General features: G+C 46.5%; 1 protein-coding gene across 13 annotated transcripts in view; it reads right to left on the minus strand.

Annotated features, from left to right (window-relative positions):
* TRAK1 (trafficking kinesin protein 1) overlaps positions 1–24,569 on the minus strand; it is a 210,696-nt gene that overhangs the window by 22,821 nt on the left and 163,306 nt on the right. For all 13 annotated transcript variants that reach the window (XM_063722118.1, XM_024244444.3, XM_063722119.1 and 10 more), the window contains 10 exons: positions 18,908–19,024; positions 15,570–15,670; positions 14,593–14,701; positions 12,074–12,152; positions 10,625–10,755; positions 9,931–10,005; positions 8,893–9,030; positions 3,777–3,853; positions 1,984–2,220; positions 176–492 (listed from right to left, as the gene is read on the minus strand). In XM_063722118.1, the coding sequence (XP_063578188.1) occupies positions 176–492; positions 1,984–2,220; positions 3,777–3,853; positions 8,893–9,030; positions 9,931–10,005; positions 10,625–10,755; positions 12,074–12,152; positions 14,593–14,701; positions 15,570–15,670; positions 18,908–19,024 (1,381 nt within the window). The remainder of the gene's footprint in view (positions 1–175; positions 493–1,983; positions 2,221–3,776; positions 3,854–8,892; positions 9,031–9,930; positions 10,006–10,624; positions 10,756–12,073; positions 12,153–14,592; positions 14,702–15,569; positions 15,671–18,907; positions 19,025–24,569) is intronic.

The following is a 24,569-nucleotide window of genomic DNA, read 5'->3' on the forward strand; positions in this document are numbered from 1 at the left end:
ACAGAGGCCTAGGCTGAGCGCTACCCTCAGAGGAACTCAAACCAGCAGCGCGGGTGGCTGTCTCGGAAGAAAAAGGAGTAGGCGTGACAGAGGTGCCCTGCCTTCCGCAGGTGGATCAGGGACCACAGGGAGTCCCCCAGGAGGACAGAGAGGGGCCGAGGCCCTGTGCGATCACCTTCCAGCGGCTTCACGATCTGGAGCTTCTCAGGCAGGTAGGAGCGGCTGCTGAAGGACATGCCGGAGAAGCCAGTGAACTCGGAGAAGCGGGAGTGCGTGCCCAGGGACATGATGCTCTCAGTGGGTGTGAGGGAGCCACTGCGCAGCTCGCCCTTCTCCGCCAGCTCCTGGAGCTTCCTCTCTTGCTCCTCCTCAAAGAACCTCCTCTCCGAGAGGTAGTTCTCCCGGCGCAGGGACAGCCGCCTCAGCGCCGTCTCCAGGTCGTGGGAGCCTGGGGTGCCCGGCGTCCCCGGCTTCTTACTCCGCTCATCATTTCTGGAGGAAGAAAGGGGCGTGAGGGTGGAACGCTAGCAGGGCTCCAAGGCCACAGAGGCCCGACTGCTCAATGCACAGCGGTGGACGTTCCCTGGGGCTACAGGATTCTCCATGGGAACCAAGGCAAGCAGTTGACATTTAGGCAACAGGGGGAAATAAATTAGTGTCCAGAACTACTCCCGCCAAGGGTCTTTTTTAGTGGGGTTGAGGTGGGGTGAAGACTAAGGTGGGATGAATATTTGCACACAGACTAAGTAAATTCAGTCCCCGTAAACATCTCCCTGAAGAACCTTTAGGAAGAAACCTGTAGGTTGCTGTTCCTGGCTACCAGAAGGATAATGGGTTTAAGGCATGCTTCTCTCTTCTCTTGAAGGAAAAGAGCCCAGACCCCAACTCTGAACAAAACCTGCTCTGATCAAGGAGCTTCCTATCTGTCTGTTCCAACTGGTCCGGAAGAATCAATTTTATTAAGTTAAGGGTGCACAAAGTGAACAATGGGTGGGTGTGTGTGTGTGTGTGTGTGTGTGAACAATGGGTGTGTGTGTGTGTGTGTGTGTGTGTGTGTGTGTGTGTGTGTGTGTGTGTGTGTGTGTGTGTGTGTGTGTGTGTGTGTGTGTGTGTGTGTGTGTGTGTGTCCTGGGCACCTTGGCCGCCCTGCACCCCACCCTCTGAACCGTGTGTGTGTGTGTGTCCAGGTTCTGCAGGGCTTCAGGACAAAGAGGAACTGACCATTCCTGAGGAAAGCCCAGTCCTGGGCACCTTGGTCCCCCTGCACCCCACCCTCTGAACCTTGTGACCACATTCTGGTCACAAGACAGACAGCCTGAGTCCTCCTCAGCCTTTCCAACATCAAGCTACAAAAGGGTCACAAAACAAATGTCTATTCTGTAGCCTTACCGTGAAGATTAACAACAACAAAAATTCATTAATCCTCCCCCTAAGCATTTCACAGGAAAGCAGACTTTCTGGTATCATCTTGTTATACATCTTTAAGCTGATTAAAATATCATATCAAGGATAGGCATAGGCTCAGTGGGTAGGTAGAACAGATTTGGAGAACTGTAAGGTCCGCTTTTTTTTTTTTGAGACAGAGTCTCACTCCGTCACCCAGGCAGGAGTGCAGTGGTGCAATTATCAGCTTGCTGCAACCTCCACCTCCCGGGTTCAAGCGATTCTCCTGCCTCAGCCTCCTGAGTAGCTGAGATTACAGGTGCATGCCACCACGCCCAGCTAATTTTTTGTATGTTTAGTAAAGATGAGGTTTTGCAAAGTTGCCCAGGCTGGTCTCAAAACTCCTGAGCTCAGGCAATCCTCCCGCCTCAGCCTCCCAAAGTGCTAGGATTACAGGCGTGAGCCACCACGACTGGCCAGGTCTGTATTTTTCAGGTGACTCTCATCTACCTCCCTCTTAATAATTACTGAGCCTGCAGACAATCCATACTACCACTCCTCACCCCAAAACAGAGAAGTGAAAACTCCCAGCTTGCTCACCCCAGGTCGGCTGCCTCTGTTTCCAGAATGATGCTGTTGGTCTTGTTGTCAAGGACGACGTTGCCTATGTCGCTGCCGTAGAAGCTGGATCGGGGGGTGCTGACGCAGCTGGACAGGAGGGAGTTCACGGCCGAGGACTGGTTGGAGCCGGGGATGTTCATGGGAGAAGGGGTCAGAGATCTCTGCTTGACAACCTGGTTGATGTTTCTTACTGTCTCAAAGACACGCTTCTGGTGACTAGGGAGAATGCACGACATCCGTGAGTGAGCAAATGCGGGCACAACCCTGGAGTTTAACCCTCCAAAAATTATCAACTGAGCCAAAAGGGCACCTGGCCTGTGACGAGTCCCCAAGCAGCCCGCTATCCTGTGCCTGCCACATGTTTCTTAGGGTATTGGCTGCCTCCTTCACAAAGTGAAATTTGAGAGATTCAACACCCACTAAATCCAGGACTCGAATGCATGGTTATATCCTAAAGGTGATGCCAGCAAGAGTGAAATTGTGTTTCACATCCCTAAAGCTTAACCTACAAATAAAAATACTTAAGTATGACTTTTGTCTCCTAGATTTCTTTTTTCATAATATTCACTAGAATACATGCTGCAGCAGGGCAGTGTTCACTGCTCCGCACAGCAGAAATCAACCAATACTTGTAGAATGAATATTTGTTAAACATTCATATAAAAAAAGGAAGACTTAGTCTTTCACTTCTATAATGAGATGATAAATACTAGATTTGTCTATTTTTGGAAAGTGTTATTTTAGGAGCAGAACCACACTTTGATGCTCATTTGTTCCCTTTTAAAGAGAAAAGGGTAGGCATGTTTTTACAATGGCCACTTCCTTCTGGGCTGCAGAGGGTGTCACACTTATACCGAACTTCACTTGGACACTTGTCACTCCCAGGATCTCATTTAAGTTCTGTCTATGGAGTCTGGGTACACAGAAAACACAATGAAACCTGGTCCACAGGTTCCTTACAAACACCTTGGGGAAGGCTAAGTACAAGAGTTGAGGTAGGAAGAGAGATGGTAGAAGCTCATATCCCTAGGTGTATTCAGATGGAGATAGAAGCCTTGCACAAAATCTTTGAAGACCCCTCTGAATCTCACACTACGTTGATTTAAAATTTTTTAAATGTTTTCCACTGAAAGGAAAGATAAATCCGTGTAGCAATATCAAGACGAAGCTTGCGTTAAGAGAGATGGGAAAGACATCTCTCCTTTTCTAGGACTTTCTGGAAGTTCACAATTTGTCTTTAAAACCTAAGAAGAAGAGGAGCACCGTGGCTCACAGGCCAGTGGTGGCTCACACCTGTAATCCCAACACTTTGGGAAGGCCAAGGCAGGGGATCACTTGAAGCCAGGAGTTTGAGATCAGCCTGAGCAACATGGTGAAGCCCCATGTCTACAAAAGATTTTTTTTAATTAGCTGGAAATGGTGGCATGCGCCTGTAGTCCCAGCTACTCAAGAGGCTGAGGCAGCAGGATTACTTGAGCCTAGGAGTTCGAGGCTGCAGTGAGCTATGATCACAACACTGCACTCTGGCGTGGCCAATAAAGTGAGACACCCCATCTCTAAAAAATAAATAAAAATTAACACTAACAAAAGCTAATAAGAGGAGCAGAGGAATGCTGTCAGCTGTGTTCTATTATTTCCCTTAATCTGGACTGGGAAGGACAATAGTCAATCACTATTGGTACCCAGAGCCTCAACATTGCTAGGTTTTGAACACTGCACTGGTCACAAGTTGGTCTCTGGGAAGCTCAAAACTGTAAAAACTGTGGCCATACGTGATGTCTGGAGACTCGGCCTCTTCCAACTGCAGCTCCTTGCGCATCGTTCCCTCAATCTCTGCTGCCAAGGAATCCTGGGAAAAGCCAGAAAGACAAATGTCAAGTGAGCGCCAATTCAAATGCTCTGTCTCTAAAAGAGGTATGCACCCAGGTGGGCCATGGGGAGTAAACCAAGGCATCAGAAGCTCACGGTCTTCCCACAACACAAACTTAACAGCACTCTCTGTTGTCAGAGACCCTGGCTGAGCAGTTGCCCAGGCAGGTTCTGAGTGTGGCAGCGCCACTGGGCACTGAGTGTAAAGCTGCTGACTCATATGCCATTAGGTGTCTAAAAGCAAACCCTATGCTCCGTTGGCCAAACCATGGAGCTGCAACCATGGCTACAAGATGGGATGCAGAACTTATGAGGGAGGGGTGATGTGTTCAGAATGATGGAGACAGGTGAATTTCCAAATACCTCTGAGCTTACAGTGAGATATGGCAACAGAGCCCACACAAGCCACACAAAGCTACTGTCCCCCTAGTCTACAGGGTCTGTCACACCCCCTCTGTGTCTAAGATTCTGACACCGAGAACAGACCAAGGGCCTCCAACTTTGGCTCCTGGAGAAGCCTTTCCCACCTCCAAAGGGCACTCTGTGCTAGTGAGAGGGTCTCTATATACATGACGTGAGTCACGCACACTGCCATCTCTAGGTCCCTGCTCTCATCCTCCCTGGCCTCCTGCAAGGGAAGTTCCTCTCACTGCCAACTATCCATGGCCCACCCATCTTTAAACAACCTGCCCAGGAAATGTAGGATTCCTGTTTCCACTAGGAATCTCACATTTTTTTCTGAAGCAGACACCAAACACAGTAAGTCTTTGCCACTTTTCTCAACAGCTCACATATTTCTCTCTCCAGCTTTGTGGGTCAGGGGAAGGCTAGTCACTGATGACTTCTCACTTCACCAATGGGCCAGGCCTCAAGCTGAGACTCAACATTAAAAGCTACCAGATGGATGCCCCCTCTCCTGTACCACCCATCACTCAGTACTGTAGGAGGTGGAGCCTAACACACAATCCCTTACACATGGTAGATACCCACAGGACCAGGTGTGTGCAGAAAAGCACAGTTCAGCACCAGAGGAGGACATCCATGGAGGATAACGTGAAGGGAAAGGCTAAATTCATGTTAAACAACAGAACAACCTGCGATGATGGACGCGTCCTTTGTGCTGGGACATACGTACATGTGGAAACCAGCAGCCAGGGGTGGCTAGTGAGCACAAGAAATGTGGCTTGTGACTGAGGACCTGAACTTGTAATTATATTTTAATTTAATTGACTTAAATTTGCACAGCCACATGTGGCCAGTGGCTTCCCAGCAGACAGAGCCTGGGGACTCCAGGGCATCCACCTCAGTGGCTTCATGGTCCATGGGGATGCTCCAGTCTGGGGGCTGGAACCAAGTGGGGAGACTCCACAGGAGTCAGCAGGAAGTGAGATGAATAAAGGGCTAGCAGGCTTTTTTCAATCCTTATTCACAAATATGCATTTTATTTCGTAATTATTACCCACAGATTGCCATTAAACGTTATGTCTAGTAAGGACTTCCCTAGGTGAGTCTGACATCTTTTAAGCCAGCTTATTTTTTAATACTGTTATTCGCCACATAATTTACAAATACAGAAGAAAAGACCTTCATACACCTTAAGAAAAATGAAGTGTCAAATTACTACAGTCAGCCCTCCGTATCTGTGGGTTCCACTTCCTCAGATTCAACTAATCTTAGATAGAAAATTTGGGGGGAAAAAAACCCAAAAAATAATACAAATTTAAAAATCGGTACAGTATAACAACTCCTTACATAGCATTTACATTGTATGAGGTATTACCAGTAATCTAGAGATGATTTTTTTGTATGTGGAAGGGCATGCATAGGTTATAAGCAAACACTATGCCCTTTCATATCAGGGACTCAGGCACTGAAGGATTTGGTATCTGCAGGGGGTCCTCAATCCCCCTCAGATATGACTGTAATTTCAAAGCCATACTGAGATAAAGTCACATGCAGGCTCTGTGACTTGTTTTTGGCCATGACCCTCTCCCCTCTGGCAATCCAGGCAAGTCTGTGGACTCCTTCTTGGAATAATATTTTTAGGCAAATAAAATTATGAGGATTATAAAAGAAGGCAGATATATATCAATATAACAACGTGTGTGTGTGTGTGTGTGTGTGTGTGTGTGACAGAGAGACAGAGACAGAGAAGAGAAAGAGAGAGAGAGAGAGAGAGGAGAGAGAGAGAGAGGAGAGAGGAGAGAGAAATGAGTTCAGGACTGGTTACTGCTGTCATTTTGAAGTGGAGATCAGCATCTGTGGTGTTGTGAGGCATCTATAACAATGGAAATGTGCCATAGGGCCAGGCACGGTGGCTCATGCCTGTAATCCTAGCACTTTGGGAGGCCGAGACGGGTGGATCACCTGAGGTAAGGAGTTCGAGACCAGCTTGGCCAACATGGTGAAACCCCATCTCTACTAAAAATACAAAAAAAAAAAAAATTAGCCGGGCGTGGTGGCACATGCCTGTAGTCCCAGCTACTTGGGAGGTTGAGGCAGGAGAATCGCTTGAACACAGGAGAGGGAGGTTGCAGTGAGCCAAGATCGCACCACTGCACTCCAGCCTGGATGACAGAGCAAGACTCCATCTCAAAAAAAAAAAAAGAAGAAAAAAAGAAATGTGCCATTAAAATACCTGTGATTTCTAATGATGACAAAGTCACAAGCAGTGCTAATATCACTGTGACCTGGTGACCTTCATAAAGGAAGGAAATATTGAGTACAATTAGGAACTAATTTCACAGCCCCCCCCGAATTTCATCTGTGGATCCCAGATGAACTCCTGCCATAAGGCAAGAGAATTGGGAACATAGTTGTGCAAAAAACTGCTACTCACTGTTTTATTCAGCGATTAGAATGGCTAGGAGAAAAAGAGGCAGATCTGGGCATTCTGCATGATGCAATCTTTAGACTGCTTTAAATACCTTTAATGCATAATACACTTTAAAAACAGCCATCTTCAAAAACTGGGCTGTGCCAAGAGCTACAGAAAAAGGCAAACAAAAACTTTACCTCAGCAAATATGAAAGCTGAGAATCCCTCCAGAAGAAACTGAAATGCAAATTTCAATTAGACTTTTCTCACGCAATAGTTTAGTTTTCAAAGAGAGGTCTGTCCTTGAGAGAGGGGAAGGCAGTAGAGTGGATCCTGGGTGCCCAGGAAACAAGATGGCGCCAGGAGCTCACTGCACCAAGATGAGAAGCCAGGAAGGAGGGAACCCAGGCAAGGAGCCTGCAAAGCTACACAGGCCAGCGTGTGAGCCAAGTGTGGTTAGTGCTAGATCAGGGAACTTGGGGGACTGAATATTCTTTGCTGATTTTACTGAGATTACTGGAATCACTGGATCACCCATCTGTGCCCTAGAAAGCTGACTATGTTATATGTCTTTCTTTTTGTTTCCCTCAGATTTCAATGAAGCTTCTTGAGGCGGAGAGAAGGGTGGCTGTTCTTGCCTGACTTCCTGACTTTGATACATGGGAGCAAAGAAGAAAAGAAATCATGATTTAGGGAAAGTGGGCCAGACAACAAGGTGTGGGGGATGCGGACAGTATCTGCTGGGGGTCAGCAATGGAGGCTGAAGGGAAAGAGCTCCAAGGAAAAGGCCAATTTCAGAAGGGACAGAATCTCACAAGCATTTATGCAGCCATCCGCTCCTATCTCACTTGGGGGAGTTTCTCTCAAAAGCTCTTCTCTCCTTAGAGAGCATTTAGCATTTCATCAAACCATGGAAATAGAGCTGGAATATACAGGAGTTCTTGAGTTTGCTCTTTAGGCCATCTGTCTATCTGTCCATCTATCCATCTAAACATAATGTCTATTAAATGTCTACAATTCTACAGCATACCAAGCACTGTGCCAGGTACAGAGTATTAAAAGAGGAAGGCGGAAACGTTACAAAGAAGACAAGGTCCCCATCTTCCAGGGCCTTTAGTCTGATAGAAGATAACATGAGGAAGCTCAATCTCTGATAACGCTTCCTTACAGGGCAATGATCAGCCAAGGGGTTCATCCCTGTGCTGCCCAATTTCCACAAGAAGATTAACCTCCTGGAAAATCCCCTTCTCAATCATGTTGCCCCAAAGCACATGAAGCAAATAAGGCCAGGGCTAAAAAATTAGACTGTAGTAAAATAACATGAATAATGTGGCTGGGTGTAGTGGCTCACTCCTGTACTCCTAGCATTTTGGGAGACTGAGGTAAGAGGATCACTTGAGGCCAGGAATTCAAGACCAGGCTGGACAACAGAGCGAGACCCTATCTCTATTTTTCAAAGAAAGAAAGGAGAGAGAGTGAGAGAGAGGGAGGAAATTACCAGCCTAAGCACAGAAAGAATTCTTTTTTTCAGATAACAGATACTGAAAGTTGCCAAGAGAATGATTAATAAGCACACAAAGAATCAGCAGAACTGTAATGGCGTTTTAAAAATTCCGAAATGTACTTCCAGAATTTTGTGCAGCCAAAATAGCCACACAGTCCAATAAGGTCAAAAAAAAAAAAAAAATCAGCAACAGGTTGAGTATCACTTATCCAAAATACCTGAGGCCAGTAGTGCTTCAGATTTTGCGATATTTCCAGAATACATGCCAGCTGAAACATACCAATCTGAAAATCTGAAATACAAAATGCTCCAATGACCATTTCCTTTGAGCATCATGTCAGTGCTCAGGAAGTTTTGGATTGTGAAGCATTCTGGATTAGAGATGCTCAACCTGTATGAGTCAGATCTTCCAAATACCTGAGGTTCCCACTAAAGCAAGTTCCTACTAAATTTATCTTTTAATGGCAGGAGTAGAAAAGACAACAGATTTAGAGGAACAGAAAATGAAGAACCAATTTGTCTTATGTAGTTAAGAAACCACCAGTCAGACTCAAGTGTCCTTGATTCAGACTCAGATCTGAACTATACAATGAGAAATGAACTGTAAACACCCAACTCCAGTGGCCAGAATGTCAGACACTGTGCTCCTATCACCAGAACCCCTCCTGTCCTCTGGCTGGGAAGAAAGCACAGCTCACCATGGGAAACAGGCCCAGCGAGTGGTAGCGCCGAGACGTGGTATTGGGCATGGTTTTGTTCCGGAGGTTCTTCAGCTCCTCCTGCGCCTCATGCAGCATCTCCATGCACTCTGCGTACTTGTCCTCCAGCTCACGCAGCTGCAGGCAGGAAAGACACAGAGGGTCAGGATCTCCTGAGCACCCAGGTGTACACACATCTGCCCATCCGAGGGCCAGAAAGACACAGCAATCTAACAGAGTCCCCAGCACGTGTGGAACCAGCTGTCCTGTGCGCCTGTGGCCAAATAACAGAATTTTCAAAGGCTTGCTTTTTCTTTGACTTGAGGCAAGCTTACAGACTCAGAAATCTTCTAAAATACCAACAATGGGCAAATGAAACAAAACCAACTTCATGCAAAAGAAAAATCAGGCTAGGAATGATGGCTTACACCTGTAATCTCAGCACTTTGGGAAGGCAAGGCAGGCGGTTTGCTTGGGCGCAGCTGAGACCAGCCTGGGCAACATGGCAAAATCTCATCTTTCCAAAAAAGACAAAAATTAGGTGGGCGTGGTAGCCCACACCTGTAGTCCCAGATACTCAGGAGGATCACCTGAGCCTGGGGAGGTCGAGTCTGCGGTGAGCCATGCTCATGCCACTGTACTCCAGCCTGGGTGACAGAATGAGACCCCATCTCAAAAAGAGAAAAAGAGAGAAAGAAAAAGAAAATCGTCACACCCATGTTTCAAGCCACACCTGTGAGATTCCTCTCCCAGAGTGCTCTGTGTTGTACTGTTTCATTTCTTTGAACATTTTTTGGGCACCTGCACATGCCAGGCTCAGCTGGTGTAGAGCCCTGCCACACATGTGTCCATAACCAGTAACAGTGTCAGTGGGCACAGAATCAAGGTGCAACTGGGTTTACTCTCCCACAAATAAAAATGAAATGAAATTCAAAATAAAAACAGTAGTTGCGATGGACGTGACTAAAGCTGTCCGGGAAGGCTAATACACCTTCGCTGCAATCAGAGGCACTGAAAGAATGAGGGAGAGGTGCTCACCTCGGCCGTGAGCTGCCGCTGGGCATCCTTAGCAGCCCCCAGATGCTGGACAAGTTCTTCATTTTCCACTGCGCACTAAAGCATGGCAAAGATAGATCACTTTCTAAGATACTTAGTAAAAGTCCAACTTTTTCCCTCTTATTAACCTAATCCATTATGAACTCATCACTTTCTACAAGGACATGCTCATCTTATACTCAAATTCTGCTTTTTATATAATTTTGAAGGTAAAGTCTTTCCTATATCCACATTCATTCTCTATAGCCCACCGCCCCACCCCCATCTTCCAAAGCACTCTGAAAGCATTTTACGCCACACTAATAGCAAAGTCCATTTTGCTGCCTCTTCTTAAATCTGAAGAGGATACTGCTCTACTGCAGCACATACCTAGTGCACTGTGTAAAAACAAATACTAGACTAGATGATTCATAAGTTAAACTGCAAAAGTCCATATTTACAACATCTTTTTAATGAATTCAATATAATTTTAGGAGATAAGAGGTCACAAATAAGACTCGTCACCAATTCAGGGTAATCAGTTTTATACTACTGAGTCCACTAAGCTTTTTCTGCAAAGGGGCAACACGAACTGCTAAGATATGAAACTAAAGAGCACTATCTTCTGGAGTAAATGTCCCTTCCCCATCTCAGCATGGCCATTGTTGTATCAGCCAGATAAACAGAGAAGCCTTACAGCTTTTGCCTTTTTCTGCAAATCAACTATTTGCGATAGCAGGTGTGTGATCTCCTCTTGCTGGCGGGCAGCATCTTCCGTCTTCTTGGCCAGTTCCTCTGAGATACTAGCAATCTGGACATTCGCATCCCCTTTGACAAAGAAACAACAATCACGAGAGGAAGTCAGAACACCACACATGCAGACCCAGAGAGAAAGGTTTCTTTGTGGTTTGCACAAGAAAAATCATCCTTACTAAAAGACAGGGTAGAGTGGGGAGGGTGCAGGAAGGAACTCATAATGACCATTTTCCCACATGGCGAAGCAAAGCAGCTTCTTCAGGGCTCAATCAGTTATGAAAAAGAACCTCACCCCATTAGATAGCACTCCTGAGCTCAGTGTAGGGTCCCAAGCCCACCAACCAAGGCTGTCTCCCCAGAACAAATCAGGGAGGCTCCAGTGGTCAGATAGAAAGTGACAAAACATGAGTGCATCTAGCCAAATCCTCACATTCCACACATGAGCAACCCATATGACTAAATAGGAATCTCCTGCTGCACCCAGTTCTAAAAAGGAACTACTGACTGCACAGCGCAATTTCCTGGGAGTTTTCAACCCATATTCAGAGCCATAACTCACTTGACTAGATTTGAACATGAGGTGTGTTTCATTACTTAGTATTTTACTGAAATGCAAAATACTTAGTATTTTGACCTTTGGTCTTAACTTGTAAACTTAAAATGAAGAGGAGGAGAGAAATATTTATTTGCAAAGGTGAGAACCCTGGCTTCAACTTCCACAAATCAAATTACTGGTAGTAAGCTGTTCTTCCACATTTTCAACACAGGTTTCTATAGCTGGGCCTAACGTAGGCATTAAAAAATTCCAATATTCTGGCCAGGTGCGGTGTCTCACGCCTGTAATCCCAGCACTTTGGGAGGCCAAGGCAGGTGGATCACCTGAGGTCAGGAGTTCAAGACCAGCCTGGCCAACATGGTGAAACCTTGTCTCTACAAAAATACAAAAATTAGCCAGGCATGATGGTGGGTGCCTGTAATCCTAGCTACTCGAGAGGCTAAGCAGGCAGAATCGCTTGAACCCGGGAGGCAGAGGTTGCAGTGAGCCGAGATCGCAACCACTGTACTCTAGCCTGGGTGACAGAGTGAGACTCTGTCTCCAAAAAAAAAAAAAAGAAAAAACCAAATCCAATATTCCAGTATACCAGTATAAAGCCAAAATTAAATTTAAATATCCACCTCAGTGATTAAACTGAGATAATACATAGCTGGCAACTTAGCACTAAATAATAGAGAGGGGGTACCACACAAGGTGGGGAGGCCTCTAGTTTTAAGAAAAATGCTGCTGAGCCGTAGGCTGGCAGGAGACTGCACTTTAGCAAGGCTGACGCAAATCTGTCTAATCATGACAGCAGATGTAAGGAAGTAAGAAGACAGCAGTGCGGGGACATACTCAGCTCCTTCACGCAGTCGTTGACCAGCTGCTGCTCCTTCTCCTCATAGGTGATGGTCTCTGTCTTCAGCTGGCTGGCCTGTAGACAAGACCCAGGTCAGAGGCTCCACATTCTCACGTGGCCTGGTGGTGCAGGCAAGGGCTGAGGCATAAAGCAAGGGATAACAGGGGTCTGGGAAGCTGCCCTCAGCATTCCCCCACCTGTCACTCATCGAACCCTCAAATACAGAAAGTCCATCTGAATTCCTAGCTTAATAATCGATGTGCACTCTCAAAGCTGAAAACCTGAAAAATGCATACCACTAGAGGGCGCTACACAAAGCAACGGGCACAGGCGCTCTACAGCTTGCTCTGTTAAAAACACCGCGAACACCACCATCCTATCATTGTATCTGTTATTTGTGACTGTCCTGGCTCATAAATATGGATGCTCTGTAACCCGCACAGTGCCTAGGACACTACCCACAGCAGGCATCCTAAGGATAACCACACAGGAATGGCTAACACTTACTTTGTGCCAGGCACTGAACATATGAGGTCTCAAGTTGGAGTTAAACCTGCTGTGTTCAAGCTTAGTAAGAACAAGGTCCAACACAAAAGCATTAAAATGCAGAGGCACAAGAGCCATCCCAGGACTCTGGACAACTTGCCCTGGCTGAAAAGGGTTGGATGATAGAGATCTGAAGGCCCAAAGAAGAAGCCCCGAGACCAGGCGCAGTGGCTCACACCTATAATCCCAGCACTTTGAGAGACCGAGATAGGAGGGCTGCTTGAGCCAAGATCACGCCACTGTACTCCAGCATGGGTGACAGAGTAAGACTCCCATGGAGGGAGGGAGGGAGGGAGGAAGGAAGGAAGGAAGGGAGGGAGGGGAGAAAGAGGGAGAGAGAAAGAGACAAAGCAAGCAAGCAAGCAAGAGCCCCAGTTAGACAGAAGTGTCTCTGAGCCCTCAGTCCTGGCCCCAGAAAATCATTACACTTCAGAAAATGGATGTGGGGTAGCAGGAATCCATAGCTGGGATCAGATTCCCTCAGCTGGCTTTGGGTGAGTTGCTGGGCACCCGGGGCTGGAGCATTTACCTGGGGCAGGTGCTGGAAGAGGTAGCACTGGACTCAGAATAGGGAGCACAGGGCTGTTGCCTTGCTCAGCTACTGGCTGACAGAGGAAACCTGGGCAGACTTCTTGGTCAATCTGGGTTTACATGTCCCATCAGTGAACAAGGTGCTGGAAGAGGTGAGGTCTAACAGAACAAGACGTGCAGAAGAGCATCTTGTTCAGATGGAACATGAAGATCTTACCAAGGTGTGGGCAAGTTCAAGTTGACAGATGGTCTGCACTATTAAGGGGCTCTCAGGAACCCAGGGCCAGCCTAGGTGGGCACACAGCTCCAACCTGACACACAGGTGCCTGATAAACAGGGCCGTACTGTACCACATCATACCTTGGCTAGAGGACAGAAACTCACCACTAATTAAGACAAACAGTACTAAATTTGCACATATCGGTGTTTCTAAAGAGGGGCAGTGGGGTGAAGGCGAAAAACAAAGGGCTTAGAGTCACAGACTTGCCAATCCTAGCTTTGTCATTTACTCACTCGAATGACCTTGGGTTATCAAAACACCTAGCAGCCTGGGGCCCACCGTACCAATGAGAATCAAAGTAACCAGCTTTCAGCCCTGTTGTGAACTCTTAAAAAAAAAATAACGTGGGCAAAGTGCCTGGCACACTGCCTTGCCAATAAAACAAACTCAAAAGCATGAGTCCCCAAGTTGCCTCAGCTCAACCTTTTTGAGTTAATTGTTTAAGAAATATGGCTCTGCCAGGCGCGGTGGCTCACGCCTGTAACCCCAGCACTTTGGGAGGCCGAGGCAGGTGGATCACCTGAGGTCAAGAGTTCGAGACTAGCCTGACCAATATGGTGAAACCTCGTCTCTACTAAAAATACAAAAATTAGCTGGGCATGGTGGCATGCACCTGTAGTCCCAGATACTCAGAAGGCTGAGACAGGAGAATAGCTTGAACCCGGGAGGCGAAGGTTGCAGAGCCAAGATCGCGCCACTGCACTCCAGCCTGGGTGACATAGCGAGACTCCATCTCAAAAAAAAAAAAAGAAAAAGAAATATGGCTCTCTGTGAGCACCCATGGACTACTTCCTTGAGCATGTGATCTGTGGCAGCATGAAAACAAGGCTGGGTTTCTCCACAGGTGCTGTGGTCAGAGCTGGAGAACACCATGGGAGACCTCACTGCAGGAGTGACTGTGAAGGAGGGGACCTCCAACTCTTCCCAGTCCACACACCATGTCATTCACCAGGTTTGCCTGCCCCAGCCAGGGAGGCATGTGTTGGGCTGGAAGGCAGTGCCTGGAGCACAGAGGAGGCACATCTGCCGAGCGCCTGGTACAGCTCTTCACAGACTGCCACCTTTGAGGAGGGCACTTAACCATGGTTGTCCTTGCCAGATAAGGCGAATGGGGCCACCTCCCTTCCAGCAGGGGCAAGAGAAGGGAGGGCACATCACCTCAGATCGAAGTACAACATTCTCCTCTTCAAGGTCTTTCAGCTTCTTTTGAAGAGAATCCAAATGAAAGTAATTCTGGACTGAGGAGGACGACTCATTCCTCTTCAACCTGGGGGAGAAAGTACGCTCACAACCTAGGGAGACGCGTTTCCTCCCACCACCTGGCAAACCATGTGGAGACACAAAGAAGGGCTTGCAGGAAGGACAATGACCCACCAGACCGCTCTCCCAACCCCAGGAAGACAGCGCCCCCAGTGCACAGGCTCACCACCAATTCGGAACCCACATCTCAACCTTTATCCACAACTTGCCACATCACCTTAGAATTCAGGGGACCAACTCTGTTTAAAGCCTACACAATTTCAGGATGTCTGGGAGTTTATTTAATACTCACAATGCATTTGTAAGTACTCTGTGTTTTAACTCAATTAATGCTTATAACTCTGTGACCTAAGTTCTACTGTTATCTCCATTTTACAAATGACAAAACAAGTACAGAGGTTAAGTAACCTAGCCAACAGCATGCAGCTAGTAAGTCCCAGAGCCAAGATCTGCAACCAGCCCACTGGGCTCTAGAGTTCATGCTCCCAACATGAGGATCTGCTGACTCTCAGAGAAGACACCACGCCTTCCTGTCCCAAGGATCTGCCACAGCACCTCTGGCTCCAGAACCCTGAATTCTCTCCAACAGCAGAGCCTAACCCATTATCCATTAATGTGCCAGGGCAAATCAATCTAAATTGACAAATAAGCAATAAGACCCAGGAAAAGGAAAACTAAAAACCTGTCCATCCATATCCCGCTAAAATAGTAAAATCAATCTGTTTGAGGCACTTGGAGGTGTTTGGTCCAGAGAAGGCTGAGAGCAGCTGACCTCCATTGCTGCTGAAGGTGACCCTGTCTAGGTGACTCCAAGGACATCAACAGTGGCCAGCCTGTGCTCTGGCCTCCAGAAATACAGCCGTCTGGTGACTTACGGGGTTGAGCAAACGGATTCGGGCTCGCTCTCCTCTGCAGCACTGGTGTAGAACTGAAGCAGCTCATCCTTCATGGACAGCTCATGCCGGAGCTGAGACACCTGCACAAGCAGAGCGGGCCCATCATTTGCTTCCCAAAAGGTGATACTGTCCCCCCCCCCCGACTCACATTCCAACACTTACCACTTAGTGACAATATTTTTCTTAAAATTCACCATTGAAAGTGAAAGCATTTAAACTGATTTTGTGCTATTCAAAAAAATAGGCTTTCATTTGATCTATTTAAAAGAAACACAATTACTTTTTGGTAGAAAGCTGTCTAAATTCATAATTTCTACTTTGGTACAGGGAAGAGCAGAGAGGGGACTAGAATGATGCTTGGGGGCCGGGCACGGTGGCTGGCACCTGTAATCCCAGCACTTTGGGAGGCCGAGGTGGGCGGATCACCTGAAGTCAGGAGTTCAAGACCAGCCTGATCAACATGGTGAAACTCCGTCTCTACTAAAAATACAAAATTAGCCAAGAGTGGTGGCGTGTGCCTGTAATCCCAGCTACTCGGGAGGCTGAGGCAGGAGAATCGCTTGAACACGGGAGGCAGAGGTTGTAGTGAGCCGAGATCACACCACTGCACTCCAGTCTGGGCAACAGAGCAAAACTCCATCTCAAAAAAAAAAAAAAAGGATGATGCTTGTGGGGATGCAACTGTTCAAGGCCTTTGGAAATAGCCAGATGACCAGCTGGGCAAATAGCCAGAAAAATTGATGTTACTAAATGAAAGAAAAGGCCATTCATTCACTTCTGCCAGAACCAAATCCCAACTCCAAATAGGGTCCTGGAGATGCCAGCTCCGCACGGGCCAATACAGGCAGCTCACCGACCCTTGCTCTCACACTTGGATGACCACACAGCCCCATTCTGTGAAGCACCCTCACAAGGCTCCTGGCCAAGCCCAGCCAGACCTCGTTCTGCGCTCAATGCTTACTAGATCGGAATTTCACATACAGGAAGAAAAGAGACAGCCATCAGGGAATCGCTACACTGACTTCTGCTGAGATGGCTTTGCAAATCACCCTGATTTGTACTTAAGGTTTTTAAATAAAGTTGTACTGTAGAAGTTTTCATTTGCCCTTTCACTCTGCAGTACTGAAGAATAGGGAACCAGTGCTATAAGAACTGCAGTTACGTTTTAACTCTTTCTTGTTTATAATTTGACTTAGGGTCTATGGTTTATTGCAACTTTTCTACAAAACAGAGTGAATTATTATGTCTTCCATGGAGAAGACAATTTTATGTGCATAAAAGTTTTAGCTTCGACACCTACACTGATAATTTAATAATATGCCAAAGGGAAACATGTTATAGCTTTCAAATTCAAAGCTTTTCCAAGGTGGAAAAAAGGCATTTCCACTCCCAGAGAGTTGGATCCTCTTTGTGCAAGGTGAGGCTTGTCCCAAGCAAGAACAGTATAGTGAAGAAGCTGATGGGTGACCATTTGTGAGTTACTGGCTGGCATGTCCCTCTGCTCAGAAGTGGCTGGGAGGGGGCCGGGCTGACCCAGCATGCTTTCCCACCAGTCACATGAGAGGGAATCCAGGTCATGACTCTGGGGGCAGGGAATGCAGGAATCACTTTATTTCTCCTAAAATACAACAGCATTCTCCCTCATCATATCTTAAAGAAAGCCCAGGATTAAAACTTTTCTTACATAGTGGCGACTATGCTTCATCATACTAAAACTACTGTTAAACCCAGACAACAATGTACTGGGAATAGCTTTAACAAGGAAAAAGGTTGAATACATCTTAGGAACGTGAACACAGGCATCCACTCCCACTAAGAAAGTTTCTGATAGAAAATAGGGGAGAAGAGGCCAGGCGCAGGGGCTCACGCCTGTAATCCCAGCACTTTGGGAGACCAAGGCGGGTGGATTGCTTGAGCCTAGGAGTTTGAGACCAGCCTGGACAACATGGTGAAACCCTTCTCTATAAAAAACACAAAAATTAGCCAGGCATGGTGGCACGTCTGTGGTCCCAGCTACTCAGGAGGCTGAGGTGGGAGGATCGCTTGAATCCAGGAGGTCAAGGCTGCAGTGAGCTGTGATCTCACGACTGCACTCTAGCCTGAGTGACAGAGTGAGACCTTATCTCAAAAAAAAAAAAAAAAAAAAGGCTGGGCACAGTGGCTCATGCCTGTAATCCCAGCACTTTGGGAGGCTGAGGTGGGCGGATGACCTGAGGTCAGGAGTTCGAGACCAACCTGGCCAACAGGGTGAAACCCCGTCTCTACCAAAAATATTGAAAAATTAGCTGGGTGTGGTGGTGGGCACCTGTAATCCCAGCTACTCAGGAGGCTGAGGCAGGACTAGCTTGAACTCAGGGGGTGGAGGTTACAGTGAGCTGGGATCGTACCACTGCACTACAGCCTGAGTGACAAGAGCGAAATTCCATCTCAAAAAAAAAGAAAGAAAAAAGAAAAAGAAAAGGGGAAAAGAAACAAGGAGGAGTGTTGTCACAGTTAAAATTAACTGTTAGAAGAACAGAGTGATAGAAAAGAAGCTACTAAGTAGGACCTGGCTCTAAGCTTCTTATCCTTGCCCTAGCAACCCCATCTGACTCCACAGCCACTCTCCTCTGTCCACACCATGTCCCTTCCAGAAAATCAGCATCATTCCTTCTAAACCTAGGTACCCTAAGATAAGCCAAAAAGCTCCATGCCCTTCCTCTCACCATTGATATCCATCAGCCAAGATTTATATCATGGAAATAAGAGGGTTTCTGTCATGAAAACAACAGGCTATTTTTGTCTTGTTTTGTTTTACACACACAAAATTATACTACAATGATGAATGTGAGTCGCCACTTTCCTCTGTGTACACGACCTGGCCTCCTAACAGGGCTCCTTCTCCAGCTGCCCACGCCCAGCCTGACTCAGGAACCCCTGCTCGTTGTCGTGTTAGCCTGGGTGCCCTTCTGCCAAGCATGGAGCATCTTGATCAGCCTGCATGGTTAGAGTCTAGACTCTCCGAGGACAAGGACTGTGGCTCACCGAACGTGGTACACAGATGTACGACTGAGTGAGTACCGTGTCCACCCTGAGCTATCCCATCTACATGGCCTGAGGAAAGAAAGGAGACACAAGCAGCAGCAGGAGCTGCAGGAAGGTGGCTTTTAGTCCCCAGGTGAAAGTTTCAGAACAGACAGTTCTGGGCTCAGGCCGCGGTCGTGCCCTCGGGAGCGTCCTTCCAACTAGGACCCCATTCTGTCATCTCCTTCAGCCATGCCCATGGCTCCCAGGCCTGTGGCGGGGCCCCCTGGAAGCCTCGGCCTCCAGTGTCTTACCTCCTCCCTGATGTGTTCCACCTGCTCCTCCAGCAGCTCGTTCCTCTCGGTTAGGGTCTTGTTCTTCTTCAACAACGACTGGCCGATGCGAGCAGCCAATTCTAAATCCCGCTCTTTCTACGCAAGGAAAGAGGGAGAACAGGGATTCAAAAGACCTGTGTTTCCTGAAGGAGTCAATGGTGCTCAGTGTCAAATGAGGAAAACATGAGCATCTAGAAATAACAAACGAATTAATAATTCATCATCTGTGTTGGCATTTGATGCCTGTTAAAACAGGCATAACCTCTGCCCACATAGTGTGTGAGAGCTACACGGACATCACGCAAGGAAAGGGAAGCCTGAAAATGTAATGAAAACAAATCTTTGTTCCTACAGGAAAGAAAAAAATGCTTCTAAAAACAATTATTCGCAACTGCTTTTGATATTTGTGCAATCACTTGATAACCTGTCTCTCCACCTGAGGGTTGGGCTATTGTATTGCCAGGGGCTGGCAGAGGGAAACAGTGGCTATGTGTTAAGTGAATGAATGAATAAATATAGAAATTCTAAAATGCTCTTACAATGAAGCCAAGAGCTGACACAGGGAGGCAGCCTCTTTAGCACACATTAGGCTGGAATGCATTGAATTCCTTATTTTTGCCTCATGTGAAACAAAAATGTTTAAAGTTACTCTCAAAAACAATTACATGCTTTTTTGTTTTTTTACTTAGAAAAGGCTACTTAGGTTTCATTTAAGAAAAAAACAACTTTCAAAATGGAGACGTTATGCATAAAATTGCCATACTTCAGAGACAAAAACACTCTTAAGGGCACAGAATTTTCTGTTCGCTGAGCTGATGGCATCAATTAGGCAGAGCAAGTACACAGAAGAAAATCTGGAGTGGCATATAAAGGCAGGGAAGCCTCTGTGGGAAGAAAGACGTCCCCTGATAGTGGACAGACGCCATCAGCAAATGCAGACTTAGCAAGTTGCTACCAGTCAGATTCAACTTGGGTTTTGGCAAGGGGAGGAGAAGTCAGAAAAATTAAATCACTTTAGAAGTCTGTGCTAATTACTCTGTTCATCTGGTTTGAAAGAAAGAAAGGAAACATGTCGTTTGGGGTAGGAAAAATGCTGGGGAGGAGTCCTAGGTTCTGGTCCAACACCTGCTATTAACTACCCACACGGTCCCAGGCAAACGGCTTTTGCTTCACAGGGATAAAGTACACTGCAGATTGATTCTTTTTTTTGTTGTTGTTTGAGACAGAGTCTCACTCTGTCGCCCAGGCTGGAGTACAGTAGCACAATCTCGGCTCACTGCAACCTCCGCCTCTCAGGTTCAAGCAATTCTTCTGCCTCAGCCCCTTGAGTAGCTGGGATTACAGGCATGTGCCACCACACCCAGCTAATTTTTGTATTTTTAGTAGAGGCAGGGTTTCACCACGTTGGCCAGACTGGTCTCAAACTCCTGACCTCAGGTGATTCGCCCTCCTCGGCCTCCCAAAATGCTGGGATTACAGGTGTGAGCCACTGCGCCCGGCCAACAGATTCATTTTTCAGGCCACAGGTTTCAAACTCATTAGTGGGTTAAGAAACCATTTTAGTAACAGCAACCGACATTTTGTTTTAACTTAAATACAATGGCACAGAACTGAAAACACCAAAGTGCATTATATGTAATAAGAATATTATTTCATGTTTAAACTGTTGTTTGTCACATATTTACCTATGTGAGTACTGGGTCACAACCTAAGCTGCGTTTCTTACAGCAGGTACTGGTCACAAATTGAACTGCTCCAGGTGAACTATCCTACTGTAAACTGGGAGAGTATGGGTTCTCTATTTGAACATGGGTTCCCTCAACTGTTAAATGAAGGTAAAGGGGCAGGCTAGCTGAGATATTCTAGAAAAACTCTTCTAGCTTTATGATTCACTGAGTTTTAGAATAAAGAGAATAATCAGCTTTTTTTCTAACATCTTAGATAGCCACCCAATTATTCCATGCAATAGCAGACATCTCCCTTTGCTAACCACAGGAACTTTACTGCAGTATAAACGCAGCACTTGAGGTCAAGTACAGTTTGAGAAGACTGGATTCAACAGCACTTTGGCTCCCTCTTGCAGGATGATGGTCTCTCTCCTCCAGGCCTTCCACAGTCCCCAAACTGGCAATGCTGTCACCACAGTCCCAGAAGCCAGCCAGGTATCACAGTATCAAAAATGAGTTGTAAAAAGGCCAGGCACAGTGGCTCTCACCCGTAATCCCAGCACTTTGGGATCACTTGAGGTCAGGAGTTTGAGACCAGCCTGGCCAACATGGCAAAACCTCATCTCTGCTAAAAATACAAAAATTGGCTGGGTGTGGCAGCGGGAGCCAGTAATCCCAGCGACTCGGGAGGCTGAGGCAGGAGAATCGCTTGAACCCAGGAGGCAGGGCTCACTCACCCCACTGTACTACAGCCTGAGTGTCTGAGCGAGACTCTGTCTCAAAAAAAGAAAAAAAAAAGAGTTGCAAATTCCCCAACTCATTCCCACAATTTGTGCCTCCCCATCATGACTTTGCCTTTCTGGGAACACAGTACATGTGGAGACGGCCCTCTCACGGGACAAAGGGGACACGGTGAATCTGCCCAATCAACAGAGATGCTCATCTCTGCACATTTATCCACACTGGTCAGTGTCTACCAAGAAGTTCCCTTGGCGGGGTGCAGTGGCTCATGCCTGTAATCCCAGCACTTTGGAAGGCCAAGGCAGGAGGATCTCCTGAGCACAGGAGTTCAAGACCAGCCTGGGCAACATAGGAGACCCCATCTCAAAACACAAAATTGAAAAAAAAAAAGGTACCTTATTTCATGGCCCTTTGTCATTTCTCAGACTCAACAGCTGTGCTTATTAGGTACCTAGAGGAAAGGATTCAAAGAACTGTGTGAGGGAGACTGCACAGAATTAAAGTATCCAGGGGCTGACTCAAAATTAGCACCTAGTCCAAGTGGTTTCAGCTGGATTTGGTTAAAACTGCAATACCAATGTTCACTTGTCTTTGGAAGTATAGTCTCCAAAAATCTAACTCAGGTCTACCAAATGTCTCTACTAGAACTAGTTCTCAGACTGAACACTCAGCAGGTACTTCATCAGTGCTCCTCAGCTCACTACCTGACTACCTGTTCTGCATTGCCTTCATGCATCCAGGCTGCCAAGTTCCAACAAGCACTGATATTTTTCATGCCTTAGCCACATTTTTTGTTTGTTTTTGATATGGAGTCTCGATCTGTCACCCAGGCTGGAGTGCAGTGGCATGATCTCAGCTCACTGCAACCTCCGCTACCTAGGTTCTAGTGATTCTCCTGCCTCAGCCTCCCAAGTAGCTGGGACTACAGGCACATGCCACCTCGCCCAACTAATTTTTGTATTTTTGGTAGAAATGGCGTTTCACCATGTAGGCCAGGCTAGTATCGGACTCCTGACCTCAAGTAATCTGCCCACCTCAGCCTCCCAAAGTGCTGGGATTACAGGCGTGAGCCACTGCGCCCAGCCTTTAGCCGCATTTTGTGCGCACATTTCAATGCAAACAAATCAAGCACACAGCATAATAATGAAGATGGCTCAGGCATGGCAAGGGACTGCCAGAGCACCTGAAGGATGCGGAAGGCTTCCAGCACACAAACGGCCAGAAACCAACAGGAATTGGGAGACAGGAAGGGGAAGAGAAACAAGTAGAGCAGTGAGCTCAACAATGAAGTCCTTTGTCCTACCTGTCACACCTCAAACCCTGCACCTAAGGGCTGCCTCGCCTCTTCTTGCCCCACTAAGGACAAACACTTCCCTGGTCTATACCAGAAATGTAATCTTTAGAGTAATTTTAAAGAAAACTCTCTGCCAGAAGAAAAAGCAAGAAGTCACAGCAAATGTGTATAAAAATATAGTTAGAATAAGATCTAGTATCTGATAGCACAATAGGGTGGTTACAATTAACAATAATTTATTGCACATTGAAAAATACCTACAAGTATAATTGGAATGTTTGTAACACAAAGGAATGATATATGCTGGAAGTGATGATATCCCTTTCTTTCTCCATCCTCCACTTTTTTTTTTTTTTTTTTTTTTTGAGACAGGTCGCACTCTATCACCTAGGCTGGAGTGCAGTGGCGCAATTACAGCTCACCATAGCCTCAAACTCCTGGGCTCAAGCAACCCTCCCACTTCACTTTCTGAGTAGCTAGGACCACAGGCATGCACCACCATGCCTATCTAATTTTTAGAATGCACGTTTGGGCAAAGTTTGCCTCTTCCTCAGTTACAGCCTCTAACTTTTTGTGGAGACAGGGTCTCACTATGCTACCCAGGCTGGTCTCAAACTTCTGGCTTCAAGCAATCCTCCCACCTCAGCCTCCCAAAGTGTCTAGATTACAGGTGTGAGATACGTTGCTCAGCCTGATATCCTATTTACCCTGATGTGATTATTATGCAGCATATGCCTTTATCAAAGTATCTCATGTACCCCATAAATACATATACCTATTATGTACTCAAAAAATTGAAAATAAAAAGTTACATTAAAAATATTTATAGATAAAATGAAAATTTAAACAGAAACGTTATTGTAGTGTCTCTAGTTTTTTCTCTTTAATTTTACTGAGGCAACAAGCTGGTTGGGTTTTTCTTTGAGAATTACAAGAATGAAAAAAAACCTCCCATTTCTCTAGCCAAAATATGATTAACGTTTACTTCTAAAAACAAGAAAACAGGTTGGGTGTGGCAGCTTATGTCTGTAATCCCAACACTTTGGGAGCCCAAGGTGGGAGAATCAGGAGTTTGAGAAGGCCAGGAGTTTAAGACCAGCCTGGGCAACATAGTGAGACCCCATCCCTACCAAAAGAAAAGGATAAAAACCAGAAAACAGATAGAAGATGGCCACTGGATTAAACTACAATGAGAAAAAGAGACCACAAACAAGTAATTTAGGCCCTTGGAAATAAGCTATTAAAAGAACTAGTTCCTTTATTCCCCCATGAAATGAGGCAAGGTAGAGCTCACTCTAACTGCCTGCTCCCTCTCCTCACTATGCTTTAAAAGCATAGACTTAAAAAAGACTGTAACTTGAGTCTCAGCCCCTTTTTACCAATGAACTCTTGCACTAACTGACACACCCACTAGAGATTCCAAACAGCCTGCCGCCTACACTTAGCAACTGACTCATCTCATTCACCAATTTCAGAATAAAAAGCATGACTAAGGGGCCAGTGGAATCACCCTCTGTAACTGAGGAGGAGGCAAGCTCGGCCCAAAGGTGCATTCCAGACAGCAGCAAGCCCAGGTGAGCCACAGCATCCTCTTCCCCTTAAAACCAGAAGCAAACTCTCCACACTGGTGGAAGGCTGTGTTTTGGGATCCTGTGCAAATCCCCCACTTGCCTGCCTGTGGCAGGCATGCAAACTATAGCACGAGAACAGAAGAAACAGAGCCAAAGCCCAGGAAAAGCACGGCACAGTGCAACAGCCACATGACTGGGACAGTTAGACTTTAACCAGGACACCCTCCTAGTTCCAAGGAAAGGCAGTAACTCAGGCATGAATCTTATCAGGACAGGAACAGAATGGCATTAGACATGGAACACATAGACACAAACAGACGCTGTTGCCATGAAGACCCTTTAAAAATAAAACAGGCTGGGTGCGGTGG

Source organism: Pongo abelii, chromosome 2 (genome assembly GCF_028885655.2).
Source record: "Pongo abelii isolate AG06213 chromosome 2, NHGRI_mPonAbe1-v2.0_pri, whole genome shotgun sequence".
Lineage (NCBI taxonomy): Eukaryota > Metazoa > Chordata > Mammalia > Primates > Hominidae > Pongo > Pongo abelii.